At 34.7% G+C, this 21,205-nt stretch overlaps 1 protein-coding gene across 1 annotated transcript in view; it reads right to left on the reverse strand.

The window, feature by feature from the left end:
* Positions 1–21,205, reverse strand: part of CSMD1 (CUB and Sushi multiple domains 1) — a 1,240,345-nt gene that overhangs the window by 380,396 nt on the left and 838,744 nt on the right. Inside the window, exon 11 of the mRNA XM_026097018.2 lies at positions 375–478. Within this exon, the coding sequence (XP_025952803.2) occupies positions 375–478 (104 nt within the window). The remainder of the gene's footprint in view (positions 1–374; positions 479–21,205) is intronic.

The following is a 21,205-nucleotide window of genomic DNA, read 5'->3' on the forward strand; positions in this document are numbered from 1 at the left end:
AGTTGTAATGTCTGTTTGCTAGAAGCTAAGACTTTTATATGCCTTTAATTGTTTGATAAAAACAATTACAGTTATTCAGAAAACACGTCTTGTTCTTGTTAAAGAAACAGAAAACTTTTCTGCTTTAAAAAAATATAATGAGTTCTCTGCCCATGATTCACAAGCTTTTGGTCAGTAATATCAGTTAAGTTGATAATGATGCAACTAAAGACCTGAGGGGGGTTTTGTAATGAACTATTTTTTGGCAATACCTTAAATATAAGCTTACATTATATATTAAAAAAAATACAAAGTTAAATAGATGTCTTCTTACTCAGAATAAATAATCTATGACTGCAAATTTCCAGAGAAAGCTGTTGAAGTTCTGTACTTACACGTACAACACTGTTCTGGTATCACCAACTTTCCCAGCATCTCCGACTGTAAGGGTATCATAGCCTCTTTCCAGTTCAAACTCTTCAAAAGCAAGCTTTATGACCTATTAAAATGAAGTTCGTTAGTTCAAAACATAGATACAGGTTACCTGATCTGTTAATGAGGAAAAAAAAGTTTGACTAGCATAAAGTATTCATGTGTACTGAGTTCGTGTGCTCTTATTTGATTCGAGAAAGACACAGAAAAAGTGAAAAAAGAAATTTCTGTATTTTCTAACACCAAGACAGAAGCCTCTGGTGTAGTGTTTTACAGTTATCAAATGCTAAATACACCAGTCACTACTCACTGGTGATAAGAACTGGTCTTATTACTGAAAAGTTATTTTATACATTACTATAATAATTCAGTAAAAATTATAGAAGATAATACTGAAAGTATATGAAGTTAAAACCTCTCAATATTTTTCTCTTTAGTTACATTATACAAGAACAAGATGGCAGGTATGAAGTATCACTTCATGGGAAGGTGGTGGAGGCTGCACAGAAATACAAAAGCAGAAAATTCTTTATGTAAATTACTAAAACTAAATTAAAATTTCACTCAATGTCTAATCATGAACCGCCCATGAAAATTAAAAATACTTTGTTCAGAATTGTTTGAAAATTTATAATTTTCTGAAACTGTAGTTTTATGAGAAAAAATAAAGTACGAAAATAGATTTAGTTTTGCTTGGAACACTTCTAAGATAAACACTTTTCAGAGTTCAGTATTGGTGAGTAGTAGCTGCAGTATGTATGTATACATACATATCCTGTACCTTTTTGCAATTTTGATACCATGGTTCCTGCAGACAACTTGATATCAAAGTGAAAAATGCTGCAAAGATTCTCCAATAAAATTATTCATTTCATCTTTATACTAATTTTGGCAGACATTTCTGGACAAACTTTCATATAGTTTCATCCATTGCACATAAATATGATTAATTTTTCTTGCTTTGTGGCTAACAGCAATATTTGGCACATATTCTGGCATTTTGCAACAGTTCTCTTAGGCTACTATTTTGACAGAAACACATGAAAAGCCAGTGGCCTCCATGCACTTGAGTTTATTCCGTTGTGAAGTTAACGGCAGAATGTATCTCATTCAGATTTTAGCCCTGCAAAGAGTAAGCATTCAGGCTAAACTAGTTGTTTAAACTTCCTTGATATTAAAAAAAGAAAGTCAAGCAATTATAGGATAGAGTTTATCCCATACAGCTCATATCTCTGTGTCAGATTAGGAAGAATTTAGTCCTACCAGTTGCAGAAGGAACCTACACCACTAGAGTAGACTAGACCTACCTCGAACTTTGCTGCTCTAACCTAAAGAAAAGCCTAAAGAGCAGATTCCGTTTATAAGAAATTACCAATTGGTCTAACAGAATGTATTACCTCTTGCTACAAATTCACATCTTGTCTTTCATACCTTGCTTTGCCATCTCTGCTACTTGTATTTTAATGTTTCAAAAAGTAGGTTAAAATTTACTCCAGGACTAAGACCCGCATAAGGGATCTCATTTTAAGACAGAGTTAATATTTACAGCAGTGTTATTAAAAATAAAAATATGGCAGAGGGGGGTTTAAAGAAAGGCTAAATAACCTCAAGGATAGGCATAGTTATGTAAAGCATTACTAGAACAAGTATTTTTATCTTGAATTTGACAAGTCAGAGCTTTGGTCCTGTGATCTAATACAGGTCCTTTGCAGAATATTTTGTCAGCCTGCCATATGCTGAGATAAAGTGTACTTCCTTCCCTAAATTATGTTCCAAAAATCATGAGAATTTCAGGCAGCATACTGTGGACTAAATAATATACATTTCCACCTGCTCCTGATGTACCTTCTGGTATTCCTAGATTATAACACCGCTGAGCATGCAAAATTTCATTCCTGAATCAAGAGCATTGAAAACAATTACTTTTAAGGCAATCCTTAATTTATTTGAAAAAAAAAAAAAAAGCTGACAGAATGTTCTACTGGAAAATATGGTAATGCATGATTTTAATATGCTGTATTTGGTTAAACTCACAAACTCTTTTACATTCCAATTTAAAACAAATGTAAACCTCCATCTCTTTAGTAATAAAATAAATTACAGAAAAGTAATTGTATATAAGCCATAATGGAAGTTTTAAAAATGCCACACAAAAAGTTTCTTTATGAGAAATATATTGTATGTGAAGAAATGTTAGTCACTATTAAACAAAATCTTGCTATGTAAATTCAGTTCTCTACTAATCATCATTCTGTGCTAATACATTTCACCTTCACACACAGGAAAGGATATTGCAAACATTCAAATGGTTGAGAGTTAAGAGCGCTAACTTAAATTCCTTTAATATGAATCATAACACCTAAATTTTACTGTGTAAACATTAAGCGTTTAGTCTACAGCTTCTTCTACTGCCAGTGGAGAGAAACAGGCATACAGACGATTCACATTACGTGTCTTAAGATAGATCAAATTGCCATTTAGAGCTTCCCTTTTTCACTGACTATATGGGGAGTCTGGATGACCTACGGCAGACTAATGCTTACATAGATAAATTTTACATAAAATGAGTTCCACCATAGATGAAACTGATCCTCCTTAGAGAGATTTTTAAGATTTGTTAGAAGCAGGGGGGTAGGGTTGTTTATTTGTTTATTTTTGAGAAAAAATGCAAGACATTTTTGTGTAGATATATATATATGAGCAGAATGTGGAAGAAACTTAAATGGATTGAACCAATATCAGCAAGAACAATATACCTATCCATGGTTAAATAATATTATGTATATACTGAAAAACAGTAAAGTAGAAAACTAGACACTTCTTCAGATTCAATGCTGTTTTGCAATTAAATAAACAATAATATTAGTCTATCATCATTAAATATGCTTACTCTGAACTGATTTAAAAAGAAAAAAAATCATTACAAAAAGAAAAGCAAAAATTACTTCTAAATCTATTATGTTTATTTCTGGATGACCAATTGTACCTCTTACAGAAGAATGATCCTGTTTCTTTTCTGAAATGCATGAGAGATGAAATTCCCTTATACGCAATTCAAAATGATTACTTAAGATTAGATAGACTCTGGTAAATAAGCTTAAAAATATGAGACACCTATGGAGGTGTCTAATGGGAGCTCTGCAAGTGAATTTTCTGTCATAATTACTTTTTCCTTTATCTTGGACATTTCTACACATTATGCTTCTGCTGGCATAATTGCTATAGCAAATAATGGGGGAAGACAACACAAGAGTTGTACTAACAGAAATGTCAGTATGGACATTCTCCCTGGAAGAAGCAAGAGGTGACACCACAGGGTGATGTTTCAAAAATGCGTAGGTGTGAGAGTGTTCTTCCCACTGCTAGTAAGACCAACTTTATTGTAATTCTTAATTATGTTAGTAATTCACATACTCAATAATAGACAAAGTACAAAGTGAGAGCAATTAAGTTTTGTTTTAAGATGAAAGCAGAAAAGAAGAAAACTCGTAAGATCTCTCTCAAATGTACAAACAGATCAAGCAAACAACTTCTAATGAGCAAAGAGGTACTAATGGAAATAGGTCTCATGCAAAAATACGTCAAATAAAAAAGTAAGGCATCCTTAACGAAGCTTCCTTGAAGACAAGAAAATAAAGTGAGAGAATCTATTGCCTTCAAACACAGTAAAAAAGTATGGAGAATAGGGAAAAAGAATTGAGGATCCCTAATTTGAAGTTCTAAAGTTGTAAGTAGAAAATATTTTTGTTATAATGTCTTTTTAATGAAAGCTGTTTGCAACTATTACAAATTACTCCATTTCATTGGAATATTAGCTTCAAATATAATACTGTATTTACCCACTTTGCATCTTCTCCTTGCTGCTGTATAAAATTTGAAAATAATATGTGATCATACAAATGGTTTTTATTCTTCCTCTTCTTTTATAGGCACTTTATGCTGAAAGGAACTTGGAAGCAAAAGAAAACATTGCTACATTGACAAGCATGGAGGGATTACTATATTCTTTCACATTCCTGAACCTTGTTAAAAATTTCAAAAAGAAAAGAGCTGGCTGGTTAAACCAGAGCACTAACTGTTTTTTGGAACATCTATTTTACTTAGAGAACAAAGTGATAAACAAGCAATGTCAAAGGATGAACCAGCATTAGAGAACACATACGTGGATCCAATTTGCCCTAAAACTTCATTTCAAGAATGTGCTGTTTCCCTAGCCCACCCCTGCTATAGTAGTATGTCTTTAAATCTTAAAAGCAGCATGATTACGCCCAAAATCCTGTTGAAGAAGAGGCATAGATCATTGACTAGAAACAGCAATAAAACTTGGTAGCTGTTATACAAATACAATCATCCATTGAATTTGTGAACTACGAGGACTTCCTTTTCCCCAGCTCAAGAAACAGGAGGATGTCCATTTCATATTAGCCTGACCAGTGGGTACACACCACCTTGAAGTACAAGTTATAAATGCAGAGGAATGCTTGATAGAAATATGTTGACGATACTGAGACCAGGATAACAATAAGCAAGAAGAAAATATATTTTTGAAAAAATGGGGGAGTTTCTTTAACAGAAAACATTTTCAGTAAAGATTCTTCAAGAAATTGCTATCATTTGTTTCTTTTCAGAGACTTATAAAAACAGAACTTGGAAAATATTACAAACAATAGGAATTATAAATACAGCTCTTGGGCATCTCTTACTGCAAAAATGTAAATCTAACTGGATTTTGGTGCAGTTAAATCCAATCAAATTAAAGAAATTCTGAAACATAAAATGTCAGAAAAAAACACTTAACTACAGCTTTATTAAGCACAACTTTCCAACATTTTAGGTCTTCACAGTAAAGATCTGACCAACACAATTAATGGATCCTGGTGAGTTATTCTGCTTGCCAGCCCCTAGTATTTGCTCTATTTACTTCCCTGTATGTGGGTGACTATAGTGGAAGCCTAAGCACCTAACGCATCTGCAGACAACTATGGGGTAAATGTCTACATTTAGGTGTCATTAGACCCTGAATTCAATTCCCAATAAACATCATCTTTGTTAACAGAATCCACTAAGTAGTCTGATATGGCTGACTGCCTTACCCACTGCCAAGCTTGTTCTGGCACTCTGTGCTGCCCATTGCCTGCTGTTTCTTCTGTGGCCCTTGCCACCTCTGCTCACATCAGTAGAAGGTGTATGTCCACAAAGAGGAGATCAAGCTTTCTCTTCCCCCCATTTTTCCTTCTCTCTTTTGATTACTGACTGAAAATTTCAAGGCGTGCTCTTTTGTTTGTATCTTTTTTAAATAAGAAATTGTAACAGTTGGGTTTACAAATAATTTTACTTAGAAGATATCGATATGCTTTACAAAGGAAGTCAATCTTTATTATTACAATTCAAGATCAAAATACAGACAGGTAAAGTAATTTGCCAAAGAGAAATCAGCAATCTGAGAAATGTCACTATCCAGACTCCTAATTCAGATCTCTGTTAATTAGGCAACACTTTCTTCCTTGAAATGATGTAGAATTGAAAGATAGCAAGAACAGTTAAATGTATTGTCAGTGGGCTTTTTACCAGGAATCGGAGAAACTTAATTTCAGCTTCCTTTGAAATCCAGGGGGAAAAGGACATTTACATTTTTATTTAAATATTTGAAAAAAGTTTTTACTTTAAATAAATATACAATATTTTAAGTTTGTCCTAAAAGGCATTTTAAAAATCTTCATTTACAACACAAGTCAAGAACTGATGGATACAAAATCATAAAGATTTTAGTTGTAGGCTAGCTGTGATTATAGATTCAAATATTTGACTACTACCAGAAACAAGTACTGAGTTGAAGCACTATTAATCAGTGTAACAAACTAAGGACAGAAAGAGCAAATATAATGACCTTTAAAACAGATTATCAGTTTGCACAAAATATATATACATTTATTATTACATATACCTACCAAGGAATTTGCTTGAGCATCAGTGAAGATATTTAATCTCAGATATTAAAAAAAAAAACAAAACTGTTATTCACTCAGAAATTAGAAGTTGTTTTTAAATATAGAAGCTTTAATGACCATTAAATTTTCCTCTTAAAACACTGAAATGACATGGTAGCTGATGCTATTGGGATCCACATGTTGTAAAGTCAAACAGACAGCAAAACATTTTTATTTTTCCATTTTTCATTATGAAAGAATGGATTTCTATTGCCTCAAAGCCTCTGAAAGGTAAACTATTTTTCACAGCAGTATTTTTCCTAACTTGGTATAGGTACAACTGCAATTAATAAGACAGAAAATGAATAAATCGTAACTCCCAGACTGAAACAGTCTTTCTCCAAGGAGACAAAAATAAAGTGTAGGCCAAAAAAGGGGAGCAGAGGGGGTTGTTATGCAAAAATTTAATTCCTTCAGCTTTTGTTGAGTGACAGAATATTTACAGAAAATCTCTGGATTATTTGGTTTTTTTTATTGTGAAGAAGTTCTTGAAGGCTTTTGGGTTCTCTTTTTTGTTTAACAATTACACTTACTTAAAAATAATTATGAAGAGAAAGTTGTTCATTTTTCAGCATTGTAATTTTGATTTATATTTCTTATTCTCAGAAATTTATTTTCTTCTTAACAACTACTAATGATTTGACAAATAACCTAACAAACAACCACACTTGAGGGAAATTAAATAATAACAAAAAAGCAAGCAATAATAAATCAAATAATAATAATAATATAAATGGTGCTGTTGCTTTTCTTAAAAGAGAGAAAAAATAAAAGTACAAGCCCAAGAACCACAAAATCTTCATTTTCAAATCCTGAAGTTAAATCAACGCTGTAACAGCATTTTTGTTAAAATGTAGGTGGAAGGCAACATGGAAGCTGGTTGTGGCGCACTGAGCAAAAGAGACCTTAATGACTCCACAGCACTCTATTTAAAAGCTGTGTGCTGTGTAATTCTTTTCTTTTGCCAATGCTCATAAGAGGTTTCATGGAGGTATAAGTCCAGAATGCTTGACGATGAAACTTGTAGTGACCATTATTTAAAGAGTGACTATCTAAACTCAAGCTGTTTATCAGTTTTATAAGAAAAGATGGTTAAACCAGCAAAGAAAAGAGATGGCATACTAGCAAGTAAAATTCCCAAGGCTCTCAGTGACTAAAATATACATATATTAATTAGCACTAGATTCTCGCCTTCCTTCCTTCCTTGCCACCCTCCTTTTCCTTCTCTTTGCCTTTCTTTGTCATTCTCTCAAAGAAAGAATACACAAATGCATAGCATGATTGTCAACACAACAATAAATAAATAAAATCTATTTTTAAAAATGAGGCCAAGTCAGGTGTGAAAAGTGTTCAGGATCAAATCAGCCATTTTGCAAACATGTAAACTTCACCGTCTCGTAATTCCTTTTAAAATATTAGATAAATGCTATTATTATTACTGCTATTTCTAGCACAGAGTATGACCTATACATTGTAGAGCAGTAAATACTGATAGAGAAAACACTTAGAAAACCCTGATTTTGAAGACTTTTTCATTTTATAACTGATATCACCAGCTGCCTGCCCCTCTCTGTCAATGCCCAACGCATTTCTCAGATAACTAAATATTTAAATGTTTTTCCACACCTCATTCCATTTTTTGGATGACCTATGATAACATAGCTTTACTCTCTATATTGAATATACTTGCAAGATCCAACATAGTTACATGACCATCATCAAGTTAGTTAAGGCCTGAAAAAACAAATGGTACTAGTTGGCAGTAACTTGGTTATAAGCATAATTATTGTAACATTGTATATATTTGACTGCATTCTGCTTTTTTTTTTTTTTTTTTTTTAAAGTATCATCTGAAGTAAGGTCTGTGCTTCCCAAGCAAGATGGTTCAGAAGTTTGTAAACCATATTTGAGAGGGGGAAGAAAAAGAATTTTTGAGATCTTAAAAAGAGAGCAATAGCAATAAAGTTAAGAAAATCAGGTCATTTTGTTTATGAGGGTTTAGTTCTTCTAACTTAAACTTCTCATAAAATACAAACAAAACATGAAAAACATTGAAACATTGGAAAAGGTATATATATGTGTGCATATATATATATAAAGGAATCTAATGAGTTCTATATGTCCCAACTCAAATGTCATTGTACAAGATAAGCGAGGGAATCCATATACCTTTGTAATGGCATGTTAGCCACTGGGATATCCAGGAGATAGTAATAATGCAAAATGACCAAGCAGTGTTTGTGTTTATGCCTCTAAACAAGAATTCATATAGGAAATCTATAAGCAACATAAACTCAAACATTATTTTTAGCTGAACATGTTGGAACATGCCTTTATTTCATGCAAAGTACATGCTACAGCTACCAAAATAATTTTAAAGAGAGTTTCCTTAACAGTCTGTCCACAATAGCAGAAAGGGCCACAAACACTTTTTTCTTTGAGAAGTAGGGTACTTCAGCTTGTCAGAGGGTTTGGTTTTTTTGTTTTTTTGTTTTTTTGTTTTTTTGTTTTTTTGTTTTTTTGTTTTTTTGTTTTTTTGTTTTTGCTATTGTGGCAAAACAGCTCCAAGTTCACAAACAAGTTCATTTTAGAAGGGTTGGGAATTTTGGCACCACACTGAATTGTGCCACCAAGGTAATTGAAGTAAAATTGGAAACCCTCCAAAGGCACAGAGAGATGCCTAAATATTTGTAAAAGTAAACATCTCAGAAATGTAGACGATATTAGAATTAATTTACTAGGAATGCATATATTCTTAGAGTTCAATTACTGTTTAATGCTATTCAGAAAAGAAAATGGAAAGGTCTCAGACACACTGAGAAGAAAGTTAGAAATTCTGACAAAACAGGTATGTTACTGTGCTAATTAAAGAACATTTATGCAAATGAACTTGAGAGTAAATGCAAACAGCAGATCAGGATATAGCTGATCCTTCTTTGGGCTCAGTTCAGATGTCCACACTTAGACATTTTCTGTCATTTAAGATGCCTTTTCATCCTACCTGAGCTCCCACTGCCTCTCCAGAAGGGTATGGATTTTCTACAGCCCTGTGTCATACCTGCTTGTCTTGCACGGATATCTCAGGTACCCTAGGGCATTTCATACCGTAACAGACACCAGACGATGACCAAACGAGTGGAGTCCCTTGTGTCCTCCAGTGTTTGATGTCATGCAAAGAATTCTGATTCATGTAGGAAACCTCTTATTTAAAATGTTAAGACATGTAAAATATTTATATATACTAACACATAAAAAAAAAAGTATGCCAAAAATGAATGAGAAACTAAGGCTGAATGTATATTCCTGTAAAATAAGAAATTTTACAGGGACATTGCCTTGTCATAAAACTAAGGTTTTATATGGACATTTTTCTGAAAATGTAACACCACAAAGAAATTAAAAATGTATTAATCTTAACTTCATTCTGAATTAAAACATGTAAATAAGTTTGCCCTGTGTTGAAATTATGAATAAGAAAAGCTTATGAACATGAAATTTTTTGGATATTATAGTTCCAGATTAAACCAAACTAGCTTTGAAAGCTGCATTTTCCCCAACCTTTTCTTCCTACTATGTTTTTAGAACATGCAACTGCATGGCTTGCCGTCCCAACTGTATTTTTGAAATAAGAAACAAAATGTTTTCCAAGTAATTCCCTATACTCCTTTAATAAATCAAAATTCAAGGATGAAATTCTGGCCCTGTTTAAGTAAACAATAGATTAGGATTTTCAAGTTGAAATATATTCTAATCATTTTGCTAATAACTCATTCTATAAAAGGGAAATTATTTAAATAATTACCTGATAAGCAGGTTAGCTTTTACAAGCTTACATCATACTTGTTTGTACTTCATCACCCATCACAGAGAATATTTTTTTCCAAATACTGTGATAATATTCTCAATACAATAAAATTTAAGTCACATTGGTTTAAATCACTGTTTATTTTCTGGCTTAATAATATACACTCTATTTTAATGTAAGAAAAGAAGCAATCTACTTTATTTTGGAGAAATTTAAAATAAGTGCAATCTAGTAAGTAGTGAGAGTGTTTGAATGTGACACTAAACTCTGCAGTTTACTGATCATGAATAACTAACCCAAATTAAAAACTCTGAAGTTTACTTCAACCTTTTAAAAGTTAAAAAATCATACCTATTTCCAAATGCTACAATTTGCAAAACTTGTTGTTCTGCTTGACTTGTGTTGTATCAGCTCTGCCGTGTCCTAAGCAATCAGGCATTATTCCAAACAACCCACTCTTTCTAGTATTTTTATCTGCAAATGTACTATTTGAGCCCCATAGAGGGTGATGGCCCGGGAGCCGCCCCACACCCATCGTCCCTTACCTTAACTGGGGCTGGGGCAGGCAACTCGCAAAGCTTAGCTGGGAACCAGTGAAAAGGAAAGCGCCCCTGATTATAAACCATGTAACAATGTTCGCCAGCAGACCAAAGACTGAAGAGGTAGAAATCCTCAACATGAGCACTGTACGCCTCCCAGCAAAGAGCTCGATTTTTAGAAATCATCCTCTGTAGCTCTGCTGGGCTCAAATGCCTCAAAACCAGGACAGAGTGGAGCCCACTCATCCAGGCCCTCAGAGCTTGCAGTCCGACAGGGCACTGTGACTGATGGTTGTCCTGAGAAAAAAGCATAGCCTCTCCTAATCTTTGGATAAAAGAAACGTAGGCATTCAGGTCCACGAGAGAGCACCAGCCAGTTAACACAAGGTGGGAACAGACCAAATAAACCCAAGGCAGTTGCCTAAGCCAAATGGATGTGGAACCCCTTGGCTGCACTCTTATCTCCGGCTTTTCCAGCTCCTACCCTGAGGGAAGGAACTCCTACAACCAGCTCCACGCAACCAGCTCTTCCCATGCGTTTTGTGCAAGCAAATGAATGTGTGGATCCCCATTACAGTATATAATTGCAGTTGCTCAATTTCCACTCATTTCTGCAACAGGAAAGGATTCTATTAGCTGTGAGATTCATCTTGGGATAGCAGACTCACAGGGATGTTTCAAGCAAATTCAATATAGCAATACAAATCAAAGCATAAAATTACTGCAGTTTAACTAGCTATGGACTTTTTGCTGAGCCACAATAACTGATTACTCTGTACACTGGGCCTCCTGCATTTGGGAAGTAAACATCTTAGCTGAAACCCTCTTCAGGGTGGTAATCCTGCCAAATAAAATTGTGAGTACGTCTTCACTAAGGTGAATTCGACAGAGATACTACTTGAAAAACCCTACAAAACCTAATAGTATATTAAAGTACTGATCTGTTTAGGCATGGCTTTCAATTTGTTTCCAAGCACTGTTTTCAGCCCTTGACCAAATCAACAATAAGCAATACTGAATCAGCATTTCTACACACATATGAACTCAGAATCGGGTCCTAATAATGTTTTGGTTTTCCAGTTTTGCTTAGTTAAGGAATCTCTGAGATATTTTGAATTAACACATTTATGTTTTTATTTTTGCTCTAAAAATGATATTAATCTTATTTTCTGCCTAGAAGAATTTGTTTCTTAACTACAATGTTATGAATCATACACATCTGTGTATCATATAGAATAATCCTCTTAACATTATAAATTAAAACGTTAAAATTACTTGCACAAAAAATGAATTTGTATTTAACTACATTAAACATTAATTTACTATGAGTGGTGATAAAATAGTGATAAATAGCGATTAAATAATTTCTCCCCAAAGCCTTAAGAATAATGACAGTGATGGCAGCATATACATTTTAAGCCTCGTTCAGCAATGCTTCTAGTTGTTTAAATTTCTAAAAATAAAAAGCACAACACAAAAGCCAATTATGTATTTAATCTTTTTTGGCAATAAAAATCTACCTAGCTCAGGTTTAAAATCTAGTCTCCTCCACCTGAATTTACCTTCTCAAATCCTATGCTGGTGACAAAGATGTCCTTCATACCTCAGTGATCATTAATATATTTATTTTCACCCTGTCCCATTCTCTAAAATTCATCTATGTTAAGAGAAAATGTTAAATATGGTTGACTTCTAAGCATTACAGGCTTGATTTTACACATATGCATGTGTAAGAACTTGAGCAGAGCCTTTCTTGACCTATATTGATAAGAAACCAAGATCAGAATCATGGAAGATGATCTTAAGGCATGAGTTCAAAACCATATGGCAATATCCTCAAATATGCAGATAATGGTGCACTGCAAGAACACATTGGGGCGTAAGCCATTATTGGGATCTAATTCAAATCATGTACGGGTAAACAGAATAGTCCCTGTCAAGTTCACTTAGGCATCCTCTGTAACGAATATATAATGAGAGGATTCTGTAAAAACTCCATTAAAATGTAAAGAGAACAGTAGAAAGGGTGGCTGCAGTTTTCCCTCTGCAGTGCTATGTGACTTACTTTTAAATCACAGTGTATAACTTATACATAATTTACTCTGTGAAAACTGTTTTAATTTTCCTTAATAGCAAAATATGCTGTCAATAAAAACAGAAAAAAAGAAAGAATGTCTTTACAGGTAAAATTCAAAGGCTTTTGGATTAGTTTTAGATAAGCTATCTTGCTTCCAAAATAGGTGTAGATTTAATGACTATCTTGTTGAAATTTTTATAGTCATCTAGGAACTTGAGGATATTGAATAGAAACTTAAATACAGTGTAGAACATTCTTCAAACAATCTGGGCGAGTGACTGAATAAAGTAAGTTTTAAGATATAAGGATGGTACAAACTTGACTTACCTGTCAACAAAACAACTGCAAAAAAAACTTGAGTATAATTACAGGCTTACTTTTGCCTTTTTTAGCTAATTAACAAAATAACGTTCTTGTCTTCCTGTAATTTATTCTTTTGTTTATTATGTTATTAAACATAAGCATTAAAAGCAAAGTGTCATTAGATTATCACATTAATTCTGATTTTATAATTGTAAGGAACATCACATGAATACATTCCCATATTTTATTATCATAATCTCCATGCGTTTATACAAATACATTTAAAGATGCAGTATATCACAAAATACTGTAGAACATCCCTAAGAGTATAAGTACAGTATGAATTTATTATATTTAGTATAAATTCTGTCACTGGCATTATATTATTTTATCATGTAGGGCTGCAGAATGAGGCTTTGCAATGCACTGTTTGGGGGTGCTGATCTGGATAAAGCACATTCAGGTTTAGTCTTCAGTAAAATTGATTTATCTTGAAGGAAAATAGAAGCACTGTATTAAAGGAAAGAGGTTGAAAGACTATGATAAAACTATGTGTCCCAGCACTTCATAACAAAAATAGATCACTAAATGTCCTGTGGGCTAGAGCTACTTTTTGACACTTGACCAAGAAAAGATATTAGTCTTTATAACCGGAAATGAAAGAAGATTCAGGATACAGGAAAGCAAATACATTTTAAAATGTAATAAACATTGTCTTTTGATATCATATGTATGCAATAACAAATTGGCGGCCTTTTTACATGAAGACATGAACTTACAGGAAAACATAAAATATGGACTTTATTATCAGGCATGTAATACTCTTAAATGATAAAAAGAATAATAAAGGATGTATGATGCAAACCGTAAACTGTCTGATGATGCCATACACAGCAACTAACAGAAGTGCAGTATCTTACAGCTGTACACATGTAAGAACTGTTTGTTTGAGCTTGATCCTGTGGGATCTGGAAAAGTTTCTTTTGGAATTTAGTGAGAAGATGAAAGGAAATTTGATTATAGCACTGGGCTTCCCACCTTCCTCTAATTATGCAACAACTTACAGCTCTTTTCTGACTGAAATCTGACTTGGAGAGCAACAACAAGAATGACAGTTTCCTGCTCAGTATGTGCCATAATCAAACCCTGTGTGATGGAAACTGTAGGTCATCTACATGCCTGAAGAGAGTCACATTAAAGTTGAGTTGAAACAGAAACATAGCTAAATGCATGATGGTCGCTTAAGATATGGATGATTAGAGGCCTGAGAAAACACCTGTAACTGTAGATGAAAAGGTGTAAAGCAGGCATGAATCAAATCGATGTGGACATCTGTCTGGACTTCTGGAGAGAATGTTCAAGCTGTAAGCTTTGAAAAACACCGTCTTGCTCTTTGTCACTGAGAGCTATGTTTCCTTGGGCCGACTGCCTCAATGCTCACATGAGATATGTATACTGAAAGAGTATATTATTAAACCCAACAGATTGCCAGATATGCATACCAGAAAATTTAGACCTTCAGAAAACAGCTGATTGGTATTACCAGACACAGTAGCTGTACCTACTTATACATACACACAAACATATAGTCATACATACAACAGTGCATACAGAGATAGATATATAAATGCTTCACTAGGGGTTGTTCATTTTTTACAGAGCAGTGATCATTCCAAAATATTTTACTAGTGAACATGGACTCCTGAAAGAGTCACCTCTGGGAAATAAATATTTGCTGTCATCCTTCAGCTGAGAAGTACAGAACCTTGCAACTATGTAAGCTGCACTATAAGAGAAGCAAGTATGAAAACAGGCCTGGTATTTCTTATATAAATACACCTACGTATTAATAAGTCTAGCTATTCCCCAACTAACACTGGAATCCCAAGTCGGTCGCCTAAAATAATTGTTCATTACAGCTGACTTCACTGTTGCTCTTCAGGTCCCCAACGTAACCACGTAGCCCTGTAATACAGTATTGCCATTCCTAGTAATGGGCCATAAGCCTTGTACTGAATTTGCAAGGCTTGAGGCTTGTCAGGCTTGTCTGAACTTTTCTTGACCTGCCTGTGGCTTTGGCTTGCTTAGTTTAGCTGTGACAGCAATTTCTCTAACTGACCAGGTGTCTATGGCTAATTTGTTTTACTTTTGTAAAAAGTGTAATTTACTTTTGTAAAGAGCTGTTAAAAAGCTTAATTCAAACTGAACATAAATGCATTCTTATTATTTATGACTGCACAGCTTAAGTGTCCACAAGGCCGTAGAATTACGCTGGCACAGCATGACCTATTGCATTTAAGAGAAAGAGGAGTTTTAATCAGAAACACGGTGACTAGCTATGCCATACCTGAAAACATTTGGAAACAGAAGTGATACTACTTTCAGTATCTGATCTTTCCATAACATGTTTCCATAAACATACTATTTGAAAACATTAAATTCCCCACTACCAGTATGCACTATTTGAATCTTTTGTGTGTGCATACACATATATATAAATGCATTATATATTCATGATCCTCCCATCTATTTGTACAATTTATGATTTAGATTTTAAAATGCATGAAAAGTTAAAAGAAATGTAGGGAATGAAAGTAAACGTGTACACTCCAGTTTAACCTGTGAGCTAAAAATTTGTAACCAAAAGTGTCATACCTACTTCTATCATAAACCTACACCACTTAAGCCTCAGCTAGCAAGTTTTATATTCACAACGAGTAGACAGTAAAATTCCTAACCAAATATTATCTAGTGCCATCTATCAGGAAAGCCAGCTTATTCTAATAGACTTCTGATACTGCTTTTCTAGATGCTGCAACTATAAATCAAGAAAATTTGTACTATATTCCAAAACAAAAATAAAGTCACAAATTACTTAGTTTCTTTGGATTTCTTTTATATATTTCCTTTGCATTTAATGAAATGCTTATCACTGCCTTTCCTTTTGGTCCTAAGTCAGGATGCTCTTATTTTAATCCTTTGGTTCCTGAATCTATTTATTTCTTAATTTTTAAAACCCTTAGACATTTGAAAACATATTTGCATCATATAACAAAGGGCTATTCTAAAACAGGCTATTTCTGAAAGGCCTTTTGGCCAATCTGTTTATCAGATCTTCAGAATTTTCTTGCTTTTGCTGTGTCCTTGTCTCCTTCGTTGTAGCCCCTGTACCTCACACCTTTGCATGAAACTGAATTTGTTCATGAAACTGAATTATTAGCATTACCAAGCAGAAATTGCCAAGTGTAAAAACAAGTGTATTAGTGAATACTGCTAGATGTGAGGTACAGTTTGGGTATGGAAATGCTATCAAAAAAAAAATTATCAAAGCACTGTTACTTTTTCTTTGCATTTTAAGGTTATCTGGAGATACAGTGTGCTGTTCCTGTTTTCAATCACAATAGATTCCAGATGCAAAGCAGTATAACTCTCTGCAGAGTTAGCTATTTAATAATTGATTATTTAACTAATGATTATTCAGTAAAAGATAACCAACTTTATGAGTGTTAAGGGGATTTATTATTCTAATCCATACCAGTATTTTTGAAAACTCCATCAGAATTCAAGCCTATCTTTCATACTTACTTAGCTATTCAAAACCCTTTCCATTCTCTACACAGCTCCCCAAAATGCCTTTTTTTGTGACAGCTTTCTTGAAAACAGTTATGTTTTAAAAATATAAAGGTGATGTTAAATGCATTGAATGTAATGTCACACTGCATAAACAGATAGACACACAATCCAGTTAAAATTTTAGCTTTCTTTAAAATTTCCAGTCTGCACCAGTAAAATGCCTCTAACAATAGGAAGACTTGACTAAAAAGTTAGGCCAAGCTCAGAAAATACATGTGGTCTTGATATAGAATATCATGAGGAGCAGAAGATAATGAAAGGTACTGCATAAATGTATAATTCAAAGCAATACTAAGTACATCCCTATTGCCCATTGATGAGAAAAATGAGCTGGCTGACTTTCTGAAATTCATGCTGCAAAGAAGTCTACATCACAACAGTCACATCACCAGCTGAGGAAAAAAGACTCATTGGTCTTTCATTGCTGTGGTACAGTTTTGTATCTTTGTCGCAGGATTTACTTAAGAAATACATTGTTGAGAACGAGGTTGTATACCAAAACATCTCTAAGAAACAGCTTTTTTTCAAGAGCATAACAATTTTTAAGGGCTGAAACATGCCCACCCAAGCTGTGATTTTAGATAGAACGCACTCTAATTTGCAGTCATCCAACAAATTTATTTCTAAGCTTCATTAAGCTCTGCCTGAAAGCAGGGTTTCTCCACTTTCTCAGATGCTTCTGTTTTTAATTTTTGATATCTAAAATCAAATGCACAAGAAATCTTGGGAATAGGAATTTGAATGTAGGTTGCCTGTAGGTTAGCTTAGTACTATATCCTAAATTCTAGGACCTGGATGTCTCTCTTCTTTCCTTTGGCTTCATGATGCAGTTCTCAGTGTTGCAGAGTGATCATCATTCAGTAGGAGAGACAGAGAGTATCATCCATTCAGATAGACACTAGGGCACTCTTTATCATGAGAGAGATGTGACTAAAATGCTCATCTCTCACTCCCTGAGGAAGTGCTCTGGGTACAGAGCTTCTTCTCTGTCCTTGGTCTAGAAAGAGGCCCCTTAGAAGTAACTGAAATCTGAGGTGTGTACCTTACACATACATTCAAAACGTGGGTATACTTATGCTGTAGCACTTCAGATCAGATGATTTACTTCTCTTACAAAATTCAGAAAGTTGGGGTTTCACCCCACCCCACTCTTCCCTAATATCATTGTATATAGGGTGGAGGAGAGGAGAGGAGTCGAGTCCTCTTCACATCAAGGGTGTGAATAAAGAGAGCCTCAAGGGACATCGCTTTTAGGAAAACATTGGGAGATGAATTTCTGGAGTAGGTTGAAACTGAGACACAATCTCACGGCGATAACTCAGGAGTTTAAAAAATGCAATGTAGGAAGGATATGATACGCTGACAGATATGTGATAAAAAAAAAAAAAAACCTCCCCTCAAAGAGATAAGGTTCCAGAATCTTCTGCATACTTTACAAAGGGCTGTTAGATGTAGTCTTTTGAGATGAAAGCTCTTTTTTTTTCCTACAACAACTCTCCACACACACTCCCTGAATGAACTGACTCTGGAAGTGAGGAGGAAATGGAAAACCATCCTGTGAAATCTCACAACCATAATGACAGAGGAGCTGCAACTTAAGGAAGGGTAACTTGCCTGCTGAAGGAATTCTCAAAGGGATTAAGTGAGGACACTTCTAAAGTTTCTGAAGATTTACAAAGCATCATGAACGTTTAAGTGAGGCTTGAAGGGACAGGCTGAGTTTTACTGTTGTGGTGGGTGGGCCATAAGTCAGAGAACTAAAACTAACAGATGGGAATATGTTCAAGGAAGAAAAGCTCTCATTGCTGAAGAATCAAAAATTGCTACATTATGGCTTATGATGGAGGGAAGTCTGACTTGCAAGCATTCAGCTGTGAGGCCTAGCTGATTGAGCATAAATTACATCTTATTTGATGATTGAAAGGTTTTTTTCCTTGTAGATTTCAATACCAATCGATCAATGAGATAAGAAAAACAGACATCCTCCTGCATATGAGATGAGTGTCAGCTATAGCTAACATACTCATGAAGACACATAAAGCAAAAGGAAGGACCTTGAACTGACAGTGATCCTTAGCCAGACCCAAAGGGAGATGACAGCAAAGGACTGATTTTATCTCTGTATGACAGCATGGATGCACTTTGGCACTGAAAGTCATGCACCACTTTTCCTCTCTGAACAGTTGGAACAGTACTGGCTCGTATCACCACTTTGAACTTGACAATATAAATTCAGGATTTTGACATTTTTAAGTTTAATATGGATAACAACTATCCTTCCTCATCAGCACTCGAGAACAGGTGCCATAAAAATTTCTGTCTTTGTGATATACAAATTCCTCTGTACTCCTCTCTGTGGATGCTGTGATGCAGCAACAAGTGAACCACATCATGAAGTCAGGGCCCAGTAGTTCCAGTACCCAAATATCTTATGTTATTTCTCTTCAAGATTCTGATTTAGAGTGGAATGGAAGACAATTAGAAGGTAAGAAAAAGAGACTTAGAGAGTGACTGTAGCTGCCAGGTATACACTGAGGGGTCCTGCCTAGAAAGGCCATCTTGTTTGCAGGAAACAGAGCTGAGGATGCTTGGTCTGCCTCAAGTGATAAATTGTAAATTGTAGGCTTTTTGTAAACTTTTTTGAGTACTTTAAAGGGTAAACATATTTTTTCCCCAAAGGTGATTCACTTGATATTGTCTATGTGGACTTTCCAAAGGCTTTCAACAAAGTCTGTCACCAACTTCTTGAAGAAATCAAGTGGTCACGGCATAAGAGGTCTTGAATGGATAAATAATTTGTTAAAAAAATAGAAACTAGAGGTATGAGTAAACTGTTAGTTCTATCACTGGTAGAAAGTCACCAACAGAGTTCTGCAGTGCTCTCTGGTGTTGCATATTCATAGAGAGTTTGGACAATGCAATGATCGGTAGAGTAAGAAAATTTGTTAATGACTCACAGCTATTCAAGATAGTTAAGATGAGGGTGAGCTGTGAGGAAATGAAGATAGTTGATATTATTTAGTTCTCAGAAATACAAGTGAGGGATGAGGGCAAATCACATAGGTATCCAGTTTCTTTTTTTCATAATAGAAAGATAGGATACATTCTTAAGCTATGTGATATACCTAGCCATAAAGAGAAGACAACAAAATTAGTAAAACAGCAATGACAGGCTGGTGAACATGAGCTGGATGATTGAGGGAGTCAGCAAAGCCTTGACTCTATGCATCATCCCACAAATTTGTGTAAAAGATCTGTTCTACTGTTTTCTGAAATATTGTATATTGTCTTGGATACAGGTTCAACTCAGTGTGCTCCCTTCCTCCACGAGCAGTGAAATGACCACTAGAGATACTGTGATTCCCATAGTGCCAATTTTGTTCACACCCATTCTATTGCCAGTGGAGCAAAGCAGAATAAAGCACTACCTGCATGTCTAAAATCAGGCCTGTTCTTTTAATATTGTAATCTTTTCTACGTGTTGTAGTATATAAAGTTTTAAAGACAATAAGATGTAATTACAATGAGACTGTAACACAATAAAAAATCCAAAAGTAAGACTGACAAATCAGCCTTAATTTATTTTGAATTTGAATGACATCTGAATGACAAATAATTTGTGCTTCAGAACTGATTTACTTTTTAAAAAGGGATCTGATTGGATTCCTACTGATAGATGATAACATAATATTGCTGACTTACAATACCCTCATATACCCTTTATAAAATTTCTCAGCAATAACTCCATCTCCAGGAATAGTATAGTGAAAAACAAACAAGTATACTCCTATGAAATTACATAAACCAGTAGAATCATAGTGCTATTTGACTGTGACTAATTTTGTTTGTCCTGTTTGGATTGTAGCTTTTCTGATGGAAAAAAGAAAAAGAAAAAGAAGATGACAATATTTAGGTTTCTTCTTAGAATCACAGAATCATTCAGGTTGGAAGGGACCTTGGGAACTCATCTAGTCCAGCCTCCTACTCAAAGCAGGGTCAACACTGAATTCCAATTGTGTTGCTCAGGTCTTTGTCCAGCTGGGTTGTGAAAAACCTCCAAAGAGAGAGATTATACATCTCTGGATAACCTGTCCCAGTGTTTCATTGACCTCATGGAGATTTTTTTTTTTTCTCTTTATATCCAGTCAGAAAATTCACATTTCAATTTATGACCCTTGTCTCCTGTTCTCTCACCATGTACCTCCACGAATACCTGGGTTCTGCCTTCTCAATAACCTCCTGTTAGTCACTGGCAGGCTGTTATTAGGTCTCCTCAAAGCCATCTCTTCTCCAGGCTGAACAACGCCAGCTCCCCCAGCCTTTCATCACAGGCCATGTGTTCCAGGCCCTCTGGTAGTCATCTGCTTAAGTTATCAGCTTGTCTTGTACCAGGATGCCAAAACCTGAATTCTGTATTCCAGATACAGTTTAACAACTACTTAGTAAAGGA

The sequence above is a fragment of the Dromaius novaehollandiae genome, chromosome 3 (assembly GCF_036370855.1).
Source record: "Dromaius novaehollandiae isolate bDroNov1 chromosome 3, bDroNov1.hap1, whole genome shotgun sequence".
Taxonomy (NCBI): domain Eukaryota; kingdom Metazoa; phylum Chordata; class Aves; order Casuariiformes; family Dromaiidae; genus Dromaius; species Dromaius novaehollandiae.